This window comes from Martes martes, assembly GCF_963455335.1.
Source record: "Martes martes genome assembly, chromosome: 2".
Lineage (NCBI taxonomy): Eukaryota > Metazoa > Chordata > Mammalia > Carnivora > Mustelidae > Martes > Martes martes.
The window spans coordinates 197,922,012-197,942,970 of NC_137889.1; the positions used below are offsets into that span (position 1 = coordinate 197,922,012).

The window sequence follows — 20,959 nt, forward strand, 5'->3', positions numbered from 1 at the left end:
GCAAGATGAATGTTAGGGTAACTGGCTCCTTGTAACGAGGAAGATGACATACCAGAGGGACCCAGAAATGTCTGATCAATTAGAGAGATGGAAGGTTATTGTAAGATTTGGGGAAGGGTAGAGGTGAAATTTACATGAAACGGTATTTTGGTAGGCTCAACGGCAGAAAAGAGCTGTGTGTAAAGAGGTCAACATCAGGCTGGACTGCAAAGTGGACCCAGGGGCTTATTCCTTGGAATTGATAAAGTCAAGATAGATATGGAATGTATTCAAAAATCCCTCATCTGAAGCTTTTTTAGGTAGGTTGGAAATAATGGCTGCTTCTTTGTTTGAAATTGACTTAGATCATGCCCAATAGGAAGAACAGGATGTCTCGTTCTTATTGATATGATTCTAAACAGCAAATTTTCTGACAGTTACGATTTTAGAGAAAAAGGATTCTAAGTAAGAAAGCAGTGGTCAAAGAGATTGTGATACTTCACAGCTGCAGCCTGACCATGAGAGAAATACTCTTTCCTTTACCTTTGCAGCTGGTTTGTATCTGTCTCTTATCTGTGTCTGTTATTTGTTAAAAACAAAACAAAACAAAACAAAAAAACAAGGTAACAGGTCCAAAATGGAGCTGCTTATGTTAAGGCCCACGTCATCAAACTGAGACTTAGTGTAGAGGCCAAGGACAGGCCACCCCAAGATGGGCCACTTTGGTATGAAAATTATTTTGCCTTGAAAACAATCCACACCCAGCAGATTGAGAAAAAGCTTTTCACTTCCCCCTCAACTGCCAGCTTTACCAGCAAGAGAGCTATTAATAGAGATTCTTCTTTAAGAAACTTATCTGCATAATATGGCACTTTGTTTCCGAAACATCTCCTTTCATCTTCCTACTAGTGGTCTCTCTCCCTTTGTATCCTCAGACCCCTACCCCAGTCCTTAGCTCATATAAGCATCATGTTGCCTGATTTTGGAATCTCCATGTCTGTGTGGATTCTCCATATGCATGCGATTAAATTTGATTTTGATTCCCTGTACATATGGTCCTAAATCTGATTTTCTCCTATTAATCTGTCTCATATCAATTTGATTTTAAGTTTGTCTAGAAGGATCTCCCTAATTCTTCTTCCCCATTAATTTCTTTTGTCCTAGATATGGAATCTTAAACCAGCAACCAGGAATCACCTGGTCAGCACTAGTCAGGTATTGTACCATCCCTGAAAGTGATTTTGCAATAACAAACCCACTTTTTTGCTAGTATAACTTTCTTCTTCCTGCTCCCTTCTGCCCAGAAAAGTCTATCATTTTGCACAGCTCCTCAGAGCGCCTTTCAATCTGCTAGACTGGATGCTGCCTTATTCAAATTGATTTTTGCTCAAAGAAACTCTTAATTTTTAAAAATATGCTTTAATTCGTCTTTTAACCTATCCCGGCATAGTCTGATTTTTACTTTTTCAAAGGGAGTTGATATTTTGCTTTCTCCTTAGTTGTCAATTCACCACGCAATGCAGGCTCCTAAGCTGTGTTAACTTGGTCATCAACTCTGGAAAATGACAAACATTGGTCAATGCATATCCTCCCATAAAGGTAGAGCCGCGTAAATCCCAAAGTTCAGGCCTTCTTCAGCTAGGTCCCCCTCCTCCCTCCACACACTCACACCTTTGTTTCCCTCTCCAGCTCCCAGGTATTCCAAGAGGTCAGCAAAGGAGTAAGAAGCAAAGAAGCGGTTAACATGCTTCTGGCTTTAAATCAATTCCACAGAGCGTCGGGGGTGCTAGGACAGCTCTGGCTCGGGTGAAGGGGGGCACGCTGCGCGGGCTGATTAGTTCAGATGCCGTACCTGTGCCCTCACTATAAGAAGATCAGAGGTGTATGGGGTGGGTGAGAAGTCACACCGCTAACCGGAGTCTCAGGGACGCATTCCCCGCCCCCGCCAGCCGTCCGCGTCCCGCTGGGCGAGCCCCACCCCTCTCCTTTCGCTGAGGTCCTGGCCCCGCCCCCAACAGGCCCGGAGTCTCTTCGGCCCCGCCCCCGACCTGTGCCGAGCTTGGTTGCTGGCCCCGCCTCCCGGCGTCCTCTCGTCTCCGCCCCCAGCCCTGAAGTTGGCTCCCGGCCCCGCCCGGGCATGGCGCCCGAAGCCCGCTGCCGGAGCGACCCGCTCTCCGGCCGGGCCGGCTGGGGGCGGAGCCCGGTGTGCAGCTGCGAGGACGGCAGCGGCGGGAGGTGGAGCCTCTGCCCGGAAGCCGGCGATCTGCGGCCATGGCAGTGCCGGCCCGCGGCTTCTCGCTGCTCGGCGGCCGGCTCTGCCGCGTGCGGGCGCAGGGCGGGAGCGCCGTGCTGCCGGGGCTTCCGGGCGCAGCCAGGCGCGTGTTCCGGGGCTTTCGGAGCAGCGGCGTGAGGTAGGGGCGCCGACGTTCACCGCCCTCGGGTGTGGGTGCGGGCGCGTGCGGAGCCGCCGGCTGCGGGCGGGGCGGCGCGGGGGCGGGTTGGCGGGGCGTGAGCCGCGGGCGCCGGCCGAGCTCTCCCGCGTCGGGCCCGAGGCTAGGGCGGCCGCGCCGGGCGGCGGGGCGGAGGGCGAGGCCTGCGTGGGCTCCGGACTGGGCCTTGAGGGCCTTGCGGGCGGGTCGCGTCGACCTCAGTCGGGCCGCTGGGACGCGGTCGGCTTTGAGCCGTGGCGCCAGAATATTCCTACTTCGCCGGAGCCGCTGCGAGTGCATTAGGGGGACGGTCGCGGCCCCGGGAGAGGCGCCGTGGAAGCAGGTGGTCCGGTGTCGGGCAGCTGCCTCCGTTCGGGTTAAGGCTTGTTTCCTAAACAAAGGAGCGAGCGTGGTCCCGATGGTTCGCTAGTGTCGAGTTCCTAAGTTCCTTTGTTGATTGTGGGGTCTTTTCTAACTCTAAAATTCGTGATGATTTCACAGATTCAGATACTCATCTTTTTAGACTTTTTTCCTGTATGGCGTTTCCAAAACCTCTTCAGGCTAAGATTGAAATAGTCAATCCTGGAGTCGTTGCAGGTCTTTGGACCCCGTTGCTGGCCAGTGCACTGCACGGACAGAACGGGTATGGTTTCACTCTTCGGCACGGCGGTGCCCTCGAGCTCTTCGCCTTTCCGCCTTCTGCTTGTTGGAGTTGCAGACTCAGACCTGAGCATCTAAAAATACACTCCCTTGACCCAGAGTCCGTGAGTCCGGAAGAGATGCTGTTTTCAGACTTCTGGGCTTCCAGTAACACCTGTTCACTGCAGGTCTGCGCGCCCAGAGATTGCGTCTCTTTCATCTTTTTGTATCTCCAGTGACCAGCGCAGTTCCTGGAAGAAAGTAATAATCAGTAATGTGGAAACGTGGCTGCTGCTTATTTAATTTAAATTGATTAGCTCCCGTTTTATACACGTTTAGTTCTCAGTCTTGAGTGACTAAAATAAGAAAATATATTATTTCCAGTAGGGTTTACTTGAGATGTAGTTTCTGTTGATTTGGTCTTCCACGAGGATATGAGAATATAACTGATTCTGAGTTCTGCTGAATGACTCTCTCTGGTGTCCGAAAGAATTTGCCGGTTGGTTTGGAACTGTACTACCTAGGAAAAGCAGATTCTGTAGAATTGTTTGAATTGCAGAATTAAAGGTATTATAATATATAATATACTTTATAATAGTATATTGTATTATAGTATATAATATGCTATATAATAGTATATAATAATAATAAACTATATAATCTATATAGTATATAATAATAATAGTATATAATAGTGACTATAGTATAGTCACTTTTTTTTTAAGGAAGAATTTCTTTCTTTCTTTTTTTTTTTAAAGAGTTTATTTATTTGATAGAGAATACAGTTAGGCAGAGCACCAGGCAGAGGCAGGCTCCCTGCTGAGCAGAGAGTCACTCTATTTTTTCAATTTCAGTTGTTTAAAGGCTTCTTTCCAGAGTGAGGATAGCCTTTTCCAGATTGTGTAAATTGATGAATTTCCCTTTGTCATCTTGATCCAAGGAACCCATCACTCATCCTCTCCATGTACATTGAATGGGGAGTCCAACAGTTACAACCCAAACATTTCCTGGAAGCCACTTGCTTCATACACACATGCAGGAGCAAAGGGATAATTCAGATCTTTTAAATTGTATTTAATGGTCTCTTTATAATTTAAAATAGTTGAATGCAACAATTGGAAAGCTATTTTTTTTTAAAGATTTTATTTATGTATTTGTCAGAGAAAGAAGGAAGGAGGAGGAGAGTCAGGAGAAGGGGAAGCACACTCCCCACTGAGCTGGGAGCTGAACAAGGGACTCCCATCCCAGGACCCTGGGGTCATGACCTGAGCCAAAGTGAGCCACCCAGGACTCCCTGGAAAGCTAGGCTTAGTACAAAGAATTATTACTTCCAACTCAGCTGCTTTGACCCCCATTTGATATAGGTTATGACTATAAAAATAAATAATACTTTTTGGTAGTTTTTATTTTCTTAAGGCAGTGCTAATCAAGATAGGATAGGGTGGTGGTTTTGACATCCTCTTGGCACTGAATACCATATATGAAAGTGAGGTTGGCTGTCAGAGAAACACCTGTGGACTGTTGGGTCTCGGGTGGGGAGGAATTCGGACAGTGTGTTGATGCTTATTGGTGTCTCTTTTCTCTTCTAGGACCAGCAGAGAGAAGAGATTCCATCTTCCAGAGGTCGCCACTGTCTGCCTCCCCACTTGTCCCCATCCTCAGTCATCTTTTTTAATATGCAGTTACATGTTAGTTGTCTAGTTCTTCATAGTTAATGTGGTTTAATCTGACATCAATCCTATTGACTTGAAATTTGAGCCTTAGTGTTATTTTTATTGAAAATTATCTTTGAGTTTGATAAACTCTTTCCCCAGTTAATGTTCTACATTAACAGATTTATTGCCAGTTTCTGAGCTACCTAGAGCCTTAAATGAAAAATGAAAAAGCATTTTTGATTATTTTTCATATTTTTGTCTAGATACCTATACTGAGAGAACATACAAGTATTTCTTTAGTGAAGTTTTTTTCTTTAATTGGAATTTCAAGAAATCTTTGACAAAATTTGAAAATTACAAAATGTTGAAGTATTTAAGTTTTCTCTCATTTTTAAGATTTACAGTGAGTTTCTTATTTCCTCATGAGAAATTAGATCTTATTAATTGGAAGAACATATATTTACTGTCAAAGAAATAAGCCCTTATATTTGTTGCAGCTTATTGTTTCATGAAGTAAATTATCTGAACAGCCAAAACATTAAAAATAAAAAAAATTTAGTGATTAAAGTTTTCCTATTTTTGCCTTTTTATGTGAGTTTACAAATCAAAATGTCACTGGATTATAAACATCAGTGCATCTTTGGCCCAGTGCTTTCAGTGTACAGAGCTAGGCAGCAGCCTTTCCCAGTTGAAGGAGAGGTTACACACCTTGTACATTAATGCCATGGTCAAAGCAGATTTGCAGGTATCCTACAACAGGGACTTTCCACATGCTGCTTTAGGTCATCCTGCCTGAACTCATTTTCAATAATTAAATGGCTATCCTAAGCATTGGTTCCATGTTTATCCTGTTGGAAAGTGATTCTTAAAGTCATTTATTTGGCAGATCTCTTTTGTCCCCTTCTCCTGCTATGATGCCTTTTAGTATTTGCAAAATTTTGTGTCCAGCCTACAGCTTTTTTTTTTTTTTTAAGATTTTATTTATTTATTTGACAGACAGAGATCACAAGTAGGCAGAGAGGCAGGCAGAGAGAGAGGGGGAAGCAGGCATCCCGCTGAGCAGAGAGCCAGATGCGGGGCTCGATCTCAGGACCCTGAGATCATGACCTGAGCTGAAGGCAGAGGCTTTAACCTACAGAGCCACACCTCACCTTTCTTTATGTCTCATTGCCAATGGCTTTATAATTTTTGCAGGTAGACCAGCATTTAAAAAAAAACCCCTACAATTTTGGAGATATTAAGAGGGAATGATTTATCTAGTTAAATATTCATGTGGAGGGAGTAGTTGAATTTTATAATTGAAAAAAGACCAAATTTTATCAGTAAGGCTGTTCATTTTTATTCAGACTCTCCCCTTTAGTACTCATTCAGTATTTCTGACTCTGCAATAGAATTATTTGATATAAAGATCCTTTTATCCTCATGTGAAGCTTGAAGGATTCAGACTCTAGTTATGACCATTACTAAAGCTGGTTTTTTATAGACTGATTTCAACCAAGATAAGAGTTAGTTCCAATGAATAGCAAAAGCAGTTTCTCAAAATCATATTTTGTTAGGAAGTGTGATAGTGTGGTTTTCCTATCTTAATGCCTTACCTATCTAAGGAGATAGCTGTCTGATGATAATGTTGATTTCTAAGCAATTCTTTTTTTTTTTCTAAAGATTTTATTTATTTGACAGAGATCACAAGTAGGCTGAGAGGCAAGGAGAGAGAGGAGGAAGCAGGCTCCCCCTCTGCTCTCCCGAGCAGAGAGCCCGATGCGGGGCTGGATCCCAGGACCCTGGGATCATGACCCGAGCCGAAAGCAGAGGCTTTAACCTACTGAGCCACCCAGGCGCCCTCTAAGCAATTCTTAATGTCACTTTAAATTTAGAACCTACATGTTTTACCATTTAGTATCTATATCTGAGTTTTATGTCTGTGTCCCAGCCGTTCAGAGATAATGTGTTCTAATGTAATGTCTTCAAAATAAATTTTCTGATTAAAATGGGTCAGTAGATGAAAAAGGACTAGTATTAATCTCAGATCTTGTTACTTAGTCATGATGTTTGGAATAATTAAGCAGTTTCTTTAATGACCTGAATCTTTGTTTTTCAGATGTTATCTTTTCATTTTAAAACCTTGATTGGATGATTAAAAGCAGGAAAAAACAAAAACACTAATAATTTTCCATGGTAACATACTCTCCTAGGATTCTGTGGAACCCAGTGGTAGGTTTTAAAATAGTTTGGCTTGGAAATGATTATGTTGTAGAGGGAGGCTTAAGAGCTTGGCACTTTGGAGAAATTTGAACTGTCAATGAGTGGGATAAATTAATGATTAGTGATAAATGAGATTTGCTGTTAGGTGCCATTTGGACCAGATTAAATACTTAAAAGATAGAAAACTCTGTGGTCAGAATGGAACATAATCTAAACCTAAATTAGTGTCAAAGAACTCAGGGTTGGGTGTTATCCAGGCACACTTATCCAAGCTGCACCACTTAACATTACATCATGTCCATTTTCTATGTTGTTTTTACTAACATTTTGTTGGCTGCGTTATATTACATTAAGTCAGTTGGTCATAACTTACATAACCATCTTGGTATCGTTCAGGTCTAGTTCTTAGAACATACAAAATATTTTACTCTCAGATTCAGGTCATGCTTTGTCAACATATCAGCAAGGTTGGTTTGTTCACTTCATGATCTGAAAATGATCAGCGATTTATGCTGGTTTCTGTAATTACTCACAATAAAGAGTGTACCTAGAACCAAAAGACTATCCAGAGATTCATAATTCTAAAGTTAGGGCATATATAGTTTGAAATAGATGTCCGTCTCTTCCCCTATGATCCTCTTTTGTTTCTTAAATTCCACGTATGAGTGAGATCATATTAAACAAGATGAAATCAGAGAGACAAAACATAAGAGACTCTTTTTATAGGAAACAAACAGGATTGCTGGAGGGGAGGGGTATAGCGGGATTGGGTAACTGGGTGATGGACATTAAGGAGGGCACATGAGGGCACTAGGTATTGTAAAATATTGATGAATCACTTCTGCCTCTGAAATTAATAATACATTATGCATTAATTGAATTTAAAAAAAAAAAGATGTGCCCTCCCTGCTTTGGTTATTTGTGAGTAATTGCAACAAATATTAATTGCCTTTAATCCAGTTGTGTTGTTGAAAAATAAAATCTTACTAGTATTCAGTGAACCTTTATTCTGCTAAATTCTTTGCTGAGATTTTTTGCATTAGTATATCCTTTTACCCTCAAAACAGCTGAAGTGGACTGTTACTCTTCCTAATAGATCGGGTGATTGAGGCTTAGAGAAACCAAATAACTTGCCCAGGTTAAGAGTAAATAAATGGTGAAGACAGGGTTTGAACCTTAATGATCTACACAGTGCTTCGCTCTATAAGCAATTTATAATTATTGCTGTATCTCACTAGAGTTCCTCTTTTTGAAAACATTAAATCTCGTAGTACTTCTCTGAATCAAGAAAGCTAATTTCGCATATAAATCTTAAAAATTATCTTGTCAGAGTCCCTTAATGAAGGGTACTTTTTCTTTTTTCTTTTTTTTTTTTTTTAAGATTTAATTTATTTGTCAGAACAGGGGTGTACAAGCAGGGGGTGCGGCAGGCAGAGGGGGAGGCAGGCTCCCCGCTGAGCAGAAAGCCCAACATGGGGAGTCTCCTGACCTTGAGATCATGACCTGACCTAAAGGCAGACGCTTAACCCACTTAAATACCCAGGCATCCCATGAAGGTTACTTCTTAACCCCAGACTTTATGAAATGTTTTAGGGGATCCATAAACTCAGATAGGAGATCACTAATCTAAAAAATTTAGCATTTTCTTCAGTTGTAAATGTTGGCAACAAATCACAGTAATATTAGCAAGTATTTGAGATATTGCCAGTAAAAACCACAGATACTTAAATATGAGTGTTTAGGTAGCTTCTGATGTTCTAATTTACAGGTTAGGGACCTGAAAGAGATAAATTGCAAAATTGAATAACAGAATTATGTAAAATACGAACTGGGCTTTAGGTTTGATTTATATTGGTTTACAGAAGTGTAATTTCTGATAAAATAACTTTTAAGGTGTTGAAGTGTAGTATTTTGGATGGGAAATGAAATGTTTTTAAAATTACATAAACTTGATACTCCTAAGTATTCGTTCACTTTCAAAAAATTTATTTCAAAAGGCTCCCTAGTATTAGTGATTGGTTTTATTCAATGTATAATTTTGCCCTGGTTCCCTTGGGTTTCATTTCTGTTGTACTAATCAGACTGAAAATCTCTAGGTGATACTGTGAGATACATAGTGATTAAGCTATGATATGACCTGCAGAGAAATTTGAATTGCTAATGATTGTATTAGACTTTTTTTTTAAATCTTTATAGATCATAAAACAATCCATTGCAGCTCTAAAGTTGTGGTTGAAAATGATATTAAAACCTAGATGCAGAAAAAAGAGCCAAGTATACACATTAAATGTACTGCAGAAATTGGGTAGATTTTATTTGTGGTTATTTTACTCTTATGAAGGAGTATTTTAATACCCAAGAAAAGTAGTTATTTTTTTCCTTCTATTTGCTACTTTGCTTTAGTTAATTAAATACTACATTTTGTTCTAGTACCCATAGATTAGGATGGTTATGGTTTATTTCCTGGAAAATATAGAGAAATAAACAGGCTCATGCAAACAACACTGAATCATGGCTCCTTGGTGGTTTGTGTATGTCACCATCTGTCACTTAAGAGTGATTTTTACAAATCAGCCAGTGATGAACATTTAGCCAAACCCCTTTCTGTAAGTTAAACAGGGAACATTCCCATTACATGGATAAGGAAATTGCGTTCCTTTCAGAGCAGTTAAGTGACTGGTCCAACCTCATTATAGCTCCTGATGACCGAGAAAGAATTCACTGGATATGTAAGCAAAGGCATTTTGGGGGGCAATTAAAATTGCAGTTTGGGAGATCCAGATTCAGGTAGAAATCTGACTCCTGTTCTGAGGGAGACAAAGAGGGGACAGAATTATAAAGGTTAAAGGTCACAAGTGCAGGTCTCATTTAGGTCCTCAATGCAAAACAGATCGAAAGTAGGTTAACTGGGATTGGTTGGGTTAATATGCAAATAAGGGATTTGTAGTGAGGAGGTCAATTCCAGGCTGAGGGCAGGTAGCTGGCAAAAAGTTCAGAGTTCCTCCAGTGAGGACCTTCATAAATTCCTCCCGTAGCCTTTCCACGCAATTTTTTTTTTTTTTTAAAGATTTTATTCATTTATTTGACAGAGAGACATCACAGTAGACAGAGAGGCAGGCAGAGAGAGAGAGAGAGAGAGAAGCAGGCTCCCTGCTGAGCAGAGAGCCCGATGCGGGACTCGATCCCAGGACCCTGAGATCATGACCTGAGCCGAAGGCAGCGGCTTAACCCACTGAGCCACCCAGGCGCCCTCCACGCAATTTTAAAGAGACTTTCTTAGGCTTGCTTGCTCCATTTTGAAATCTCCTTTTACACTATTAATGGTGAAACGGTTGATTTCTGGCTGGAGGTAAGTAATTTGTAGTGCATTATCCTGCCCTAATACTCATCCCCCCCTACCCCCTACTGTGATTTATTGCTTTTTGATGAAGCCACATTAGTGCCAGCCCAGCAATGGGCTGCCTCTTTTGGAGGTCACTTGCAACCTCTCTGTCCTGCCTTTTTTGGAGGTCACTTGCAACATTACCTATTCAGGAAGTGTCACCTGAGCTAGTAATGACAGGGTGCATTGTGTGAATCTTAGGGGTCAAATTGACTGCCCTTGTATTAATGGCAATATGACTATATAAGTTTTAGACCAAACCACATTTTCAAGAGTAAAAGGAGATGTTAAAATAATGAAAATTCCATGGGGCGCCTGGGTGGCTCAGTCAATTAAGTGTCTGCCTTCCGCTCAGGTTGTGATTTCAAGGTCCTAGGATCCCACCCCACTGCTGGGTTTCCTGTTCAGCATGGAGTCGGCTTGTTCTCCCTCTGCCCCTCCCCCTGCTTGAGTTCTTTCTTTCCCTCTCTATCTCAAATAAATAAAATCTTTTTAAAAAGTAGTGAAAATTACATATTTGGAATATTTTACTGATGTACAAATATTTTAGGACCTATAAAAGAGTTCTGTTCAAAGCTGTTTTCAAAATTAACATTTTAAAAGGTAATTTATATCCTTATACATTAAAACAATTGAAAAATTTTGATCTTTCTATTCAATTTTTTTATGTTAATTATGTGACCACTAACTTTCAACACGCTGAATTCTTGCTACCTATTCTTGAATCAGTTTCTTAGCTATATCTTTAACACCTTGACACTGATCATTTTTGGAAAAAAAAATCTTATGCTTAATGTTAAAATTAAATTTGCTACTGCAGTTTTTTTAAAAGTTGTAAATTATTCTTTTCTTTAGACAATGTATTTTTAGTTTTCAAAGTACTTTCTCTACAGATGCCAGACACTCAGAGCAAGCTGCTAAATGGAACATAGTCTCAATTCTAGTTTGTTTCATACTGGAATGTGAAGATATTTTAGCCTAAATATTTTCACAGTTGCTGTCTTTGTGTCTCCTTTCAGAGTCTCCTTTCTTTGGCAAATACTTACGTTAAATGTCATCACAGAAGTTGTTTCTTTTTAGGACTTTTAAAATATTTTGTCATGTTTGTTTATTTTTAAATTTTTCCATGTTTAGGTGCAGTAAAAGCACACGTCTTCTCAGTTACAAGCTATTACATTCCAAAATATAAATGTATTCCATGAAAAATAACTCCATCAGAAGATTCTTCCCACAAATTAGAATATTTTAAATTAGGATTATAGATGTATTTGTTTACTAAGGCTGCCATAAACACAGTACCACAAACTAGATGGTTTAAAGCAACAGAAATTGAGCCTCACGCTTCTGGAGGCTGGAAGATAGAAATCAAGGTGCCCACAGAGCCTTGCTCTCCCCTCCGCTGTGGCAGTCCTTAGTTGTCCTTGGTCTGTAGCTGCAAGGCTCCAATCTCTGCCTCTGGTCACGTGGCCATCTTCTGTGTCTTCACGTGGAGTTCTCTGTGTACGTGTCTCTGTGTCTTTTCTAATAGGGGTGACAGGCATGTTGGATTAAGGGCCCACTTGACTCCAGTATGACCTCATCCTCATGCTACATCATTATATTCGCAAATACCTTATTTCCAAATAAGGTCACAATCATAGGTGCAAAGAATGAGGATTTGGGAGAGACAATTCAACTCACAACAATAGATTTTCAGAATTGCTTTTATATCATTTAAGCCATTATTGTTCAATTAGTTCTCATGTTGCTTCTCATGCTTTTAAAGGGATAAATTTCTTCCCTTGCTTTTGAAGGGGTACGATTTCTGTTTGTAAGCTTTGGTTTCAGTGACTGCAATTCAATTTACTAAAAGTTAGAGATCTCAAGTCCCCTTTTTTGGTGTATTTTTTGAATGTGTTTATTAGCAATTTCTAACAGATTTTGAACAAAATGCAACAATCTTGGGCCTTTTTAGGCTAATTCACCAAATAAATTTTCAGACATTTATTTCTAAAATCTGACACAGGCAGTGAGGAGAATACATTCTGCCATGCTGAATTTTTTTTTTTTTTTTTTTTTTTTTTTTTTTTTAAGAATGAACCTAATAAGGCTTGCAATTGAGTTACAGTATCTGGGTTTATGTGTACATTTTTGGATAATTTTGTTTTTGATTCACACTTTAGTTAGTACTAGGTTATAGCTTGTTTGCACATAGCTATAAGGGTTTCGGGCACATAATCTTCACAGGTTTCTTCATATTGAAAGGGACTGACCCTCTGTCAGAATATTAGAGTGGGCATTCCTGCTCTGAGAGTGATGGGGTCCTAAAGAAGTGGCTCTTCACTGAGACTCCAGAATCACTTTACCCTTGAATACGACACTGTGGGATTTTACTGTGCTTGAATACAATACTGTGGGATTTTAAGTAGTAGTCATAGGGAGTGTGCCTGGCGGTTCCTTAGCTGGTTTGTTTCAGCAGCTGAGCGTCGTCATAAATCATGATGGGAATTTGTCAGAGTTTGCACTTTTTGTGCAGACCAGAGGCAAAAATGGTTGAGTTTTTCATTAGAATTAAGAACTTTTCATCCCATGTAATCATAAACTAAATGAAAAGCCGCAGAATGGTGATACCTGATACAAAGGCCTAACTGATACAAGATTTGTGTTCAGAATATGTAAATAACTACTACAATTAGACACAGATTAGTAATTCATTAGAAAAATGGTCAAAAGTGATCAACAGTCATTCCATAGAAGAGGAGCCCCAATTGGCCCATTAGCCTGTAAGACGTTCAACCTCTAGTAATTAGGGAAATGGATATTATGAGCCCAATTAAATGCCATTTAATTAATCAATTAAAAATTTTGACAATTATCAAGAAAGCAGAACAACAAACTTTTATTTATTTATTTTTTTAAAGATTTTTATTTATTTTGTGAGAGAGACAGAGAGCATGAGAGGGGAGGTCAGAGGGAGAAGCAGACTCCCCATGGAGCTGGGAGCCCGATGTGGGACTCGATCCCAGGACTCTGGGACCATGACCTGAGCCGAAGGCAGTTGCTTAACCAACTGAGCCACCCAGGCGCCCAGAACAGCAAACTTTTATACCCCACTGGTGGACCTGTGAACTAGTGCAGCAGCTTTGGAAAACAGGTTGACATAAATTGAACACACATATATATCCTATAATCAGCAATTCCATTCTTGTATGTATACCTTTACAGAACATATGTATATATTTTACTTTACATATCATGTATGTTAGTGTATCTTTAATGTTTCGAGTTACAAACATCGGGTGATAAAGGAAAGCAATGGAATCATCAACCCACATTTCAGGATAGTGCAAAACTCTGGGAGAGGCTGGGGTTTGGGTAGGAGAGGGTTACAGAACGATTTTGGTGATTATGGTGATACTGTAAACTGGGTGGTAAGGTTGTTAATTGTATTATTATTTTTCCTTTTTATATGTTTTATAGATATTTTCTATCTGTTCTTAATACAGTTCAAGAAGATCTCTTTGGATAACATCTAAAAAATTTTTAAAATGGCTAAATATCCAGAGTACTCCCTCCCACCGTTTTACGTTACATATGCCTTCTTCATCTTTAGTCGTATGCAGGCACATTTTAAATTAAAATTATGTACCGACAACTTTTCATCTCATTTTATCACTTTATGCAGAATATTTTCACTGCTGTAAACAACAATACTGCTCTTTTTAGAGTTACTCTTTTCAGTGGCAGCATAAGAATTCCAACAAATTATAGTATAATGAACAATTCAACTCTGCTATTTCCATAAATATTTAGTAAACACATACATGTGCAAAATACCCTTTGGTGTTAAGGGCATTGTAGTTAATGTCAACTTCCTGCCCCGCACAGCTTTGAGTATAGTGGGTGCGCATAGGGGCCTGGGGCACTGGTTTCAACAAGGATTTGCCACAGGACAGAAGGGTCAGAGTGGGGTGCTGTGGGGTCTTGTAGCAGAGGCAGTTCCCCAGGGAGAAGGGGTCAGAGAACATTTCCCAGGGGTCCTTGTAAGCTGAGACTTGAGGAATATATGGGAGCGAAGGAGGAACAGACGTGCTAGGACGTTGGGGAGGTCAAAAGGAGAAGGAAGGATGTTTCAGGAAGAGGGAGTAGCACATGTGAAGGCCCAGAAGCAGCAACCTGGCCCGGTGGGTAAGTTGAAAGGCAGCTGTGTGTCAGGTGGGACTTGTCGAGTGTAGTGTTCTCTAGAAGCGAGGCCAAAGAAAGCTCATGCAGGGGCTTGTAAGCTACAGGAAATTTGGATTTTAGTTACAACTGCCTTTTCTCAGTTTTTCTGGTCAAAAATTTTGGAGTCATAATTGACTTCTTTTCCTCATCCTCTGCACTTAGTTTCAGTAGATCCAGTGGCTCCATGCTCCGAATTAACTCAGATTCGGACTACTTCGCACCTACACTGCTACCCACATTGTCCAAGGCACCCTCATCTCTTGCCTGGGATACCACACTCGCCTCTTACTGGTGCCCCCATTCTGCTCTTGCTCCCACAGTCTGTCTTCCACATTTTCACCAGTGATTGAATAATGAAAATCAGGTCATAGCACTCTGCAAAATCACAGAATGGCTTCCTACTCACAGTGGAGACCGACATCCTTTCGAAGGTCTGCAGGACTTCACGTGCTCTGATGTTCCATGACTTCTCTGACGTGTGTCCTGTCCTGGTACATTTGTTTCTACGGCAGCCACTGACCTTGCCATTTATCAGCTGTGCCAGGCACACTCCTGCCTAAAGTACTGCTCTGTACTTCCTTTGGCCTAGAATTATTTTGTCCAGAGAGCCACATAACATATTCTCTCATTTCCTTCATTTATGATAAAATATCACCTGGTTCATCGGAGAAGAGACACCTAAGCCATCCATATAAAATGACAATTAAGCCCTGTGCCTGGTTAAGCGTCCAGCTCTTGGTTTTGGCTCAGGTCATGATCTCTGAGTCCTGAGGTTGAGTCCTGAGTCAGCTTGTGCTCAGCAGAGTCTGCTGGAGCTTTTCTCTCTCTGTCTCCCTTTGCCCCTCCCCCTGCTCACACTTATGCCCACATTCTCTTTGAATGAATGAATGAATGAAATCTTTAAAATGACAACTCTGGCTTCCAGATATGCCCTTTCCCTCTGTTTTTCACACATGATATGTTAAATATTTGCCTTTTAATAATTTGTCTTCTTTTAAAAAAAACTGTCTTCTTCATCTTGACTATGGTTCCCATGAAAGTGGGCAGTTTGTGTACTGTTATTTATATTTCCTAGAATAGTGCCTGGTAGATAGGACGTTTTCAGTTTGTATTAATTAAATTAATAAACAAGGAGCTTGAAGTAAGGAGTTTTAACAGAGCACTGGCATGATTACATTTCGAAAACCACTCTGGCTGCAGTGTGGAAAATGGATTGGCAGAGATTGACTTGAGCCAGGGAGAACTCTTAGGAGCTATGTGCTTCTGTGCCTGAATATTTGCACTGTTACTGATATTCAGTATTTTTCAACAATCTTCATGTTGACAAATCTCATTTTCTTATGCACTAAAGACTATGTGAGCCAGATAATATGTGTGTTTACTGGTCTTCCAGCATGTGGACTGATACGGGCATCCACCCTTTGGGCCTCCGCTAATGCCAGGTTGCTTCGTTTATCCTTATGTCTTATCTCCCCCCGAGCCAGGCTTGCTGAGGCTCTGCAGGGACTGAGGGAATTGGTGGGCTGAGCCAGCTGCTACAAAAAATCCTCAAAGTTCCTATTTAAAATTGGGTGGCAGTCTCCTAGGTGTTTGCCCATGAACACCAACTCAGCCAGGCTATAACATGTCAGCTATAATTAGCAAGCTCACTTAGCACATCAGTGCTATAAAGTAAGCCCTGTCACTCTCTCAGATCCCAACATACAGGGTACAGTCAAATTTAATCTGTATGTAGATTGTCTCTCTATGGAAATGAGGAATGAGTTTATGCCATTGCCAACTCTGACATTCTCAGGGTCACACAGCTTTTTAATATTCTAAGGCATAATCATCCTGGATTTTGTTTGGTGATTGCCAGTTTCACAGTAGCCTATGAACCAATTATTGTGTGTAACAGAGAATCAGCTAATAAAAGATGTCAGCAGCAGCATTTCTATGCGTGTGCTATAAAATGTAACAGAGCTCAGGTGATTTTGTAATTTAAAACACAAATGCATGTTTTTAATGATAAAAGTGAATTTTAGTATATTAGCAGATAAACCTTTTTTTTTTTTTTAAGATTTTATTTATTCATTTGACAGAGAGACAGATCACAAGTAGGCAGAGAGGCAGGCAGAGAGAGAGGAGGAAGCAGGCTCCCTGCTGAGCAGAGACCCGATGTGCGGCTCGATCCCAGGATCCTGAGATCATGACCTGAGCCGAAGGCAGAGGCTTTAACCCACTGAGCCACCCAGGCGCCCCTAAACCTGCTTCTATATAGTATTTTACCCCAACTGAATGTTGCTGACACAATTTAATTTATGGAAAGTATTTATTTATTTTAAGATTTTATTTATTTATTTGACAGAGAGATCACAATTAGGCAGAGAAGCAGGCAGAGAGAGAGAGGGAAGAAGGCTCCCCACTGAGCAGAGAGCCTGATGTGGGGCTTGATCCCAGGACCCTGAGATCATGACCTGAGCCGAAGGCAGAGGCTTTAACCCATTGAGCCATCCAGTTGCCTCGGAAAGTATTTATTTTTTACCACCTCTTAGAAATGAGTCATGCTGGAATAAGTTGCCATATCTGCAGCCTTTAGTACTTTCTAATGTTCTCTTAGAATTAAAAGGTCACTTAAATAAATTAGTAAAATATGGGCACTAGAAATTCATAGTAAATAGTGAAAAAAGTTTGTTATCTAATCTTGAAGATAAAAATTTAAACTCAGAAATAAGTATTGTATCTTGATTTAGTCTATAATATAATTGTGTACTAATCATTAGAATGTACAAAGACACAGATTACAAAAGGTCACTCAAGAAATAATAGATAACCATAAATAGCCCTCTATATTAAAGATCTTAAATTTGCAGTTTTAAAACTTTCCACAGTGAAAGCTCCAGGACCAAATGGCTTCATGGGTGAATTCTACCAAACATTTAAGGACAAAATAATATCAATTCTGGATGAACTCTTATGGAAACTTGAAGAAGATGGGATATTTCCTAACTCATTCTGTGAAGGGAGCATCACCCGGATACCAACACTGTACCAAAGACATTACAAGAAAAATAGACAAACACCTCTCATGCACAGAGATACAAAAAATTTTACAAAATTTTAGGTGAAATCCCCAATATCTAGAAAGGATAGGTACATTATGGCCAAGTGAGGTTTATCCCAGGAATGCACATTGATTTAACATTTGAAAATCAATCAATGTAATTTATCATATTAACAGACTAAAACCAAAAAAAGTGATCTTACAATTATCTCTATAGACACATAAAAAAGCAGTTGACAATATCCTGATAAAAAGTCCCATCAAACTAGTGATAGAACTAAGTCATAGAACTAAATGTGTAACCTGAACCCATAAAAATTCCAGGAGGAAACATTCAAGAAAACCTTTGTGACCTTGAGTTAGGCAAAGCTTTCTTATACACATCACCAAAGGCATGCTCCATAAAAGGAAAACCGAATGAAGAACATCAAAATTGAGAACGGATCTCCCAAAGACACAATTAAGAGAATGAAAAGGCAAAGCACAGACTAGGAGAAAATATTTCAAATCATATATTTGTAAAGAACTTGAACCTAGGAGGTATGAATAACTCTCAAAACTCAGGAGTAAGGAAACAAACCTATAGAATGATGGGCAAAACATGAAATTACACAGTTCACCAAAGAGTAGAGGTAGATGATAAGTAAGTACCTGAATAGGTGTGTAGCATTATTATTCATTATGAGAATGCAAATTAGCAGCACAATGAGATACCACGACGTAGCCCACTGAATGTCTAAAATCGGAACGACGAGCCTTACCAAGTTATGGCAAGTATGTGGAGCAACTGGAACTCTCGTGTACGGCCTGTACAAATGTAAAGTGGTACAACCACTATGGAAAACAGATTCAGAGATTCGTACAACTGTAAACATACCTATCATACGACCCAGCCATTCTGCTCCTAGACATTTGCTCAAGAGAAAATATGTGCATACAATGGCTTGTGCATGAGTGTTTATTATAGCTTTATTTGCCATGACTAAATACTGGAAACAACCCAAATATGCATCAGCCATTGAGCAGATAAACAAATTTTGATATATCCATTCAACGGAAAACTACTCAGCAATAAGAAGAAATGAGCTGTCAGTATATGCAGCAACGTGAATGACTCTTAATTATGCTGAGTGAAAGTAGCTGGATAAAATGGAGCATGTAGTGCATGATTCTATTTTTGTAAAATTAATGATGATTCAAACTAATGTATAGTGACAGAAAGCAGATCAGGGGTTGCCTGGGGATAGGGAAGGGGGTGTGGCAAGGATGGCGGAATGGTGAGATTACAATGGAGCACCAGGATTCTTTTGAGGGTTTTGTTTGCTTGATTGTGGCGACAGTTTCCCAAGTATACACGTATAGTAAAACACCAAATAGCACGCTTTAATATGTGCCGTATATGTCAGATACTTCAATATTATAAAATATATATTGTGTATTATATAAAATATATATTGTATATTATAAAATTTTATAATATACAATATTATAAAATTAGGACAGTGGAGCACGATCGATACACTGAATTTGCCCTCATTTTCCTTGACTTGAAAGCTATGGAATTTTTAGTGAAAAGTAGATATATTAGAAACAAAATTCAGTTTACCTACAGTTATAAAGTTGTATTGTTTCATCAGTTTATTTCCTCAGTTGTTTACCTATGGGAATGATTATTTCAAAACTATACTTTTGTGTTGAAACGAAGAAGTGGTTTTCAAACACGGTCATGCCCAAGAATGTCTGGGGATTTGTTAGACTTGCAGATTTCCAGACTGTTCTGAATCATGCGGTAGGAATCTGCAAGTTCCAAGCTTCTCAGGCAATTTTAGCGTATGTATCTATAGACCACATTTCAGAATCACTTCTTGGTAGAACAATGTTCATGTCAAAATTGTCGGAACTTGGATGGATATTATGGATCACTGGTGTCAGACTGAAATGGAATATTCTTGAATATTCTTGAGACTGAAATGGAATATTCTTGGTATACACACACACACACACACACACATACATATACACACACACACATATATACATATACATACACATATACATATATGTATATATATACACCAACCTCTTAGAAAGGACAGTTAACTTATTTGAAAGGGGGAGCAAATTTGCATTTTGTTTGTTGGTTGATATTCATGATGCCTGCCCCCATTAGAAAATAAGAAGTGTACAGGTGCTGGAAAGAATTCAGGTGCTGTAAGGTTTCCTTTTCTCCTTTTCCTCTTCTGTTGCTTCCCCTTCTTCCCTTTCCTTTCTTCTTGATATTCATCGACCTGCCTTTGGTGTTTGTGAAATAATCATGTGCTACATACAGATGATGCTTTCGCCAGACCTTTCAATAGTGAAAAGACAGGGGCAGGAGGGAGAAAGAACCATCTTATATTTCATCAGGTACCTTAAAAAAAATGAACACACAGTAAGAGTAATCTGAATTCACCACTTTTAACTTTGAGATCACGGAGAGCAAGAAAGCCTTTTCAGTATATGCATTTCTTTGTGCCTTTCTGGGACTGACTGATGGTTGCTCACTTGAACAGTCATAGATGGGTAGTTCACGCTTGTACCTCTTACCTTGATGTGACTGAATGTTCCTTACTGTATTTTTCGTACTGTACTTATTCTTTTGTTTTCCACAGACACGATGCCGTTATTATCTCAGGAACTGAAATGGCCAAACAAATCCAGAAAGAAATACAGAGAGGTGTGGAGTCATGGATTTCCCTTGGGAACAGAAGACCTCACCTCAGTATCATTTTAGTGGGGGATAACCCGGCAAGTCATACGTACGTCAGGAAGAAGATCAGAGCCGCCTCCGCTGTAGGTGGGGATGCATTTTCGTTGTTCTTGTTACTAAATCATGTGTTCTGGAAGTATCACACTTCAAATGTGATAATTATCAGTGATAATTGTCAAATAAGTGCTATTTGAATAACATTTACTGATTTTAACTATTATTGTTAGAGATTCGTTACCAAAGTTTATGTTCATTTCTTAATCTTTTTCTTCAACTTTCCTACTGAATTCACTCAACGTGACTTCAGATCCTATGGTGACATGTCAGGGGAACACTGCACATTTAAAGGGCCCATTTTTAGGCACAGCATAGGGAATTTGGTCAATGGTATTGTAATAGGGTTGTCTGGTGACAGGTGGTAGCTGCACTTGTGGTGAGCACAGCAAAATGAATAGACTTGTCAAATCATCATGTTGTACCCCAGAAAAACCAATGTAATATTTGTATGTCAACTATATTGCGATTATTTTTAAAAGGCCCATTTTTATTATATCTGGTCGAATCAGATAATAAATCTGGCCAGTTCACTCTGCTGTATTGGTATCTTTACTGTGTTCAAATCCACTAACACTAGCTTATCACCAGTAAATGCAGTGGGCTGCTGGGCCATGTGAATCA

General features: G+C 39.9%; 1 protein-coding gene across 3 annotated transcripts in view; it reads left to right on the forward strand.

Annotated features, from left to right (window-relative positions):
* The first annotated feature begins 2,083 nt into the window (after positions 1 to 2,083).
* Positions 2,084 to 20,959, forward strand: part of MTHFD2L (methylenetetrahydrofolate dehydrogenase (NADP+ dependent) 2 like) — a 121,779-nt gene continuing 102,903 nt past the window's right edge. Inside the window, exons 1-2 of one of the 3 annotated variants that reach the window (XM_080796169.1) lie at positions 2,084 to 2,390; positions 4,637 to 6,696. In XM_080796169.1, the coding sequence (XP_080652295.1) occupies positions 2,251 to 2,390; positions 4,637 to 4,748 (252 nt within the window). In that variant the 5' untranslated portion in view covers positions 2,084 to 2,250 and the 3' untranslated portion in view covers positions 4,749 to 6,696. Of the gene's footprint in view, positions 2,391 to 4,636; positions 6,697 to 6,884; positions 6,914 to 20,183; positions 20,369 to 20,959 lie in introns of those variants that run through there. The other 2 variants (XM_080796167.1, XM_080796168.1) reach the window with 2 other exon arrangements.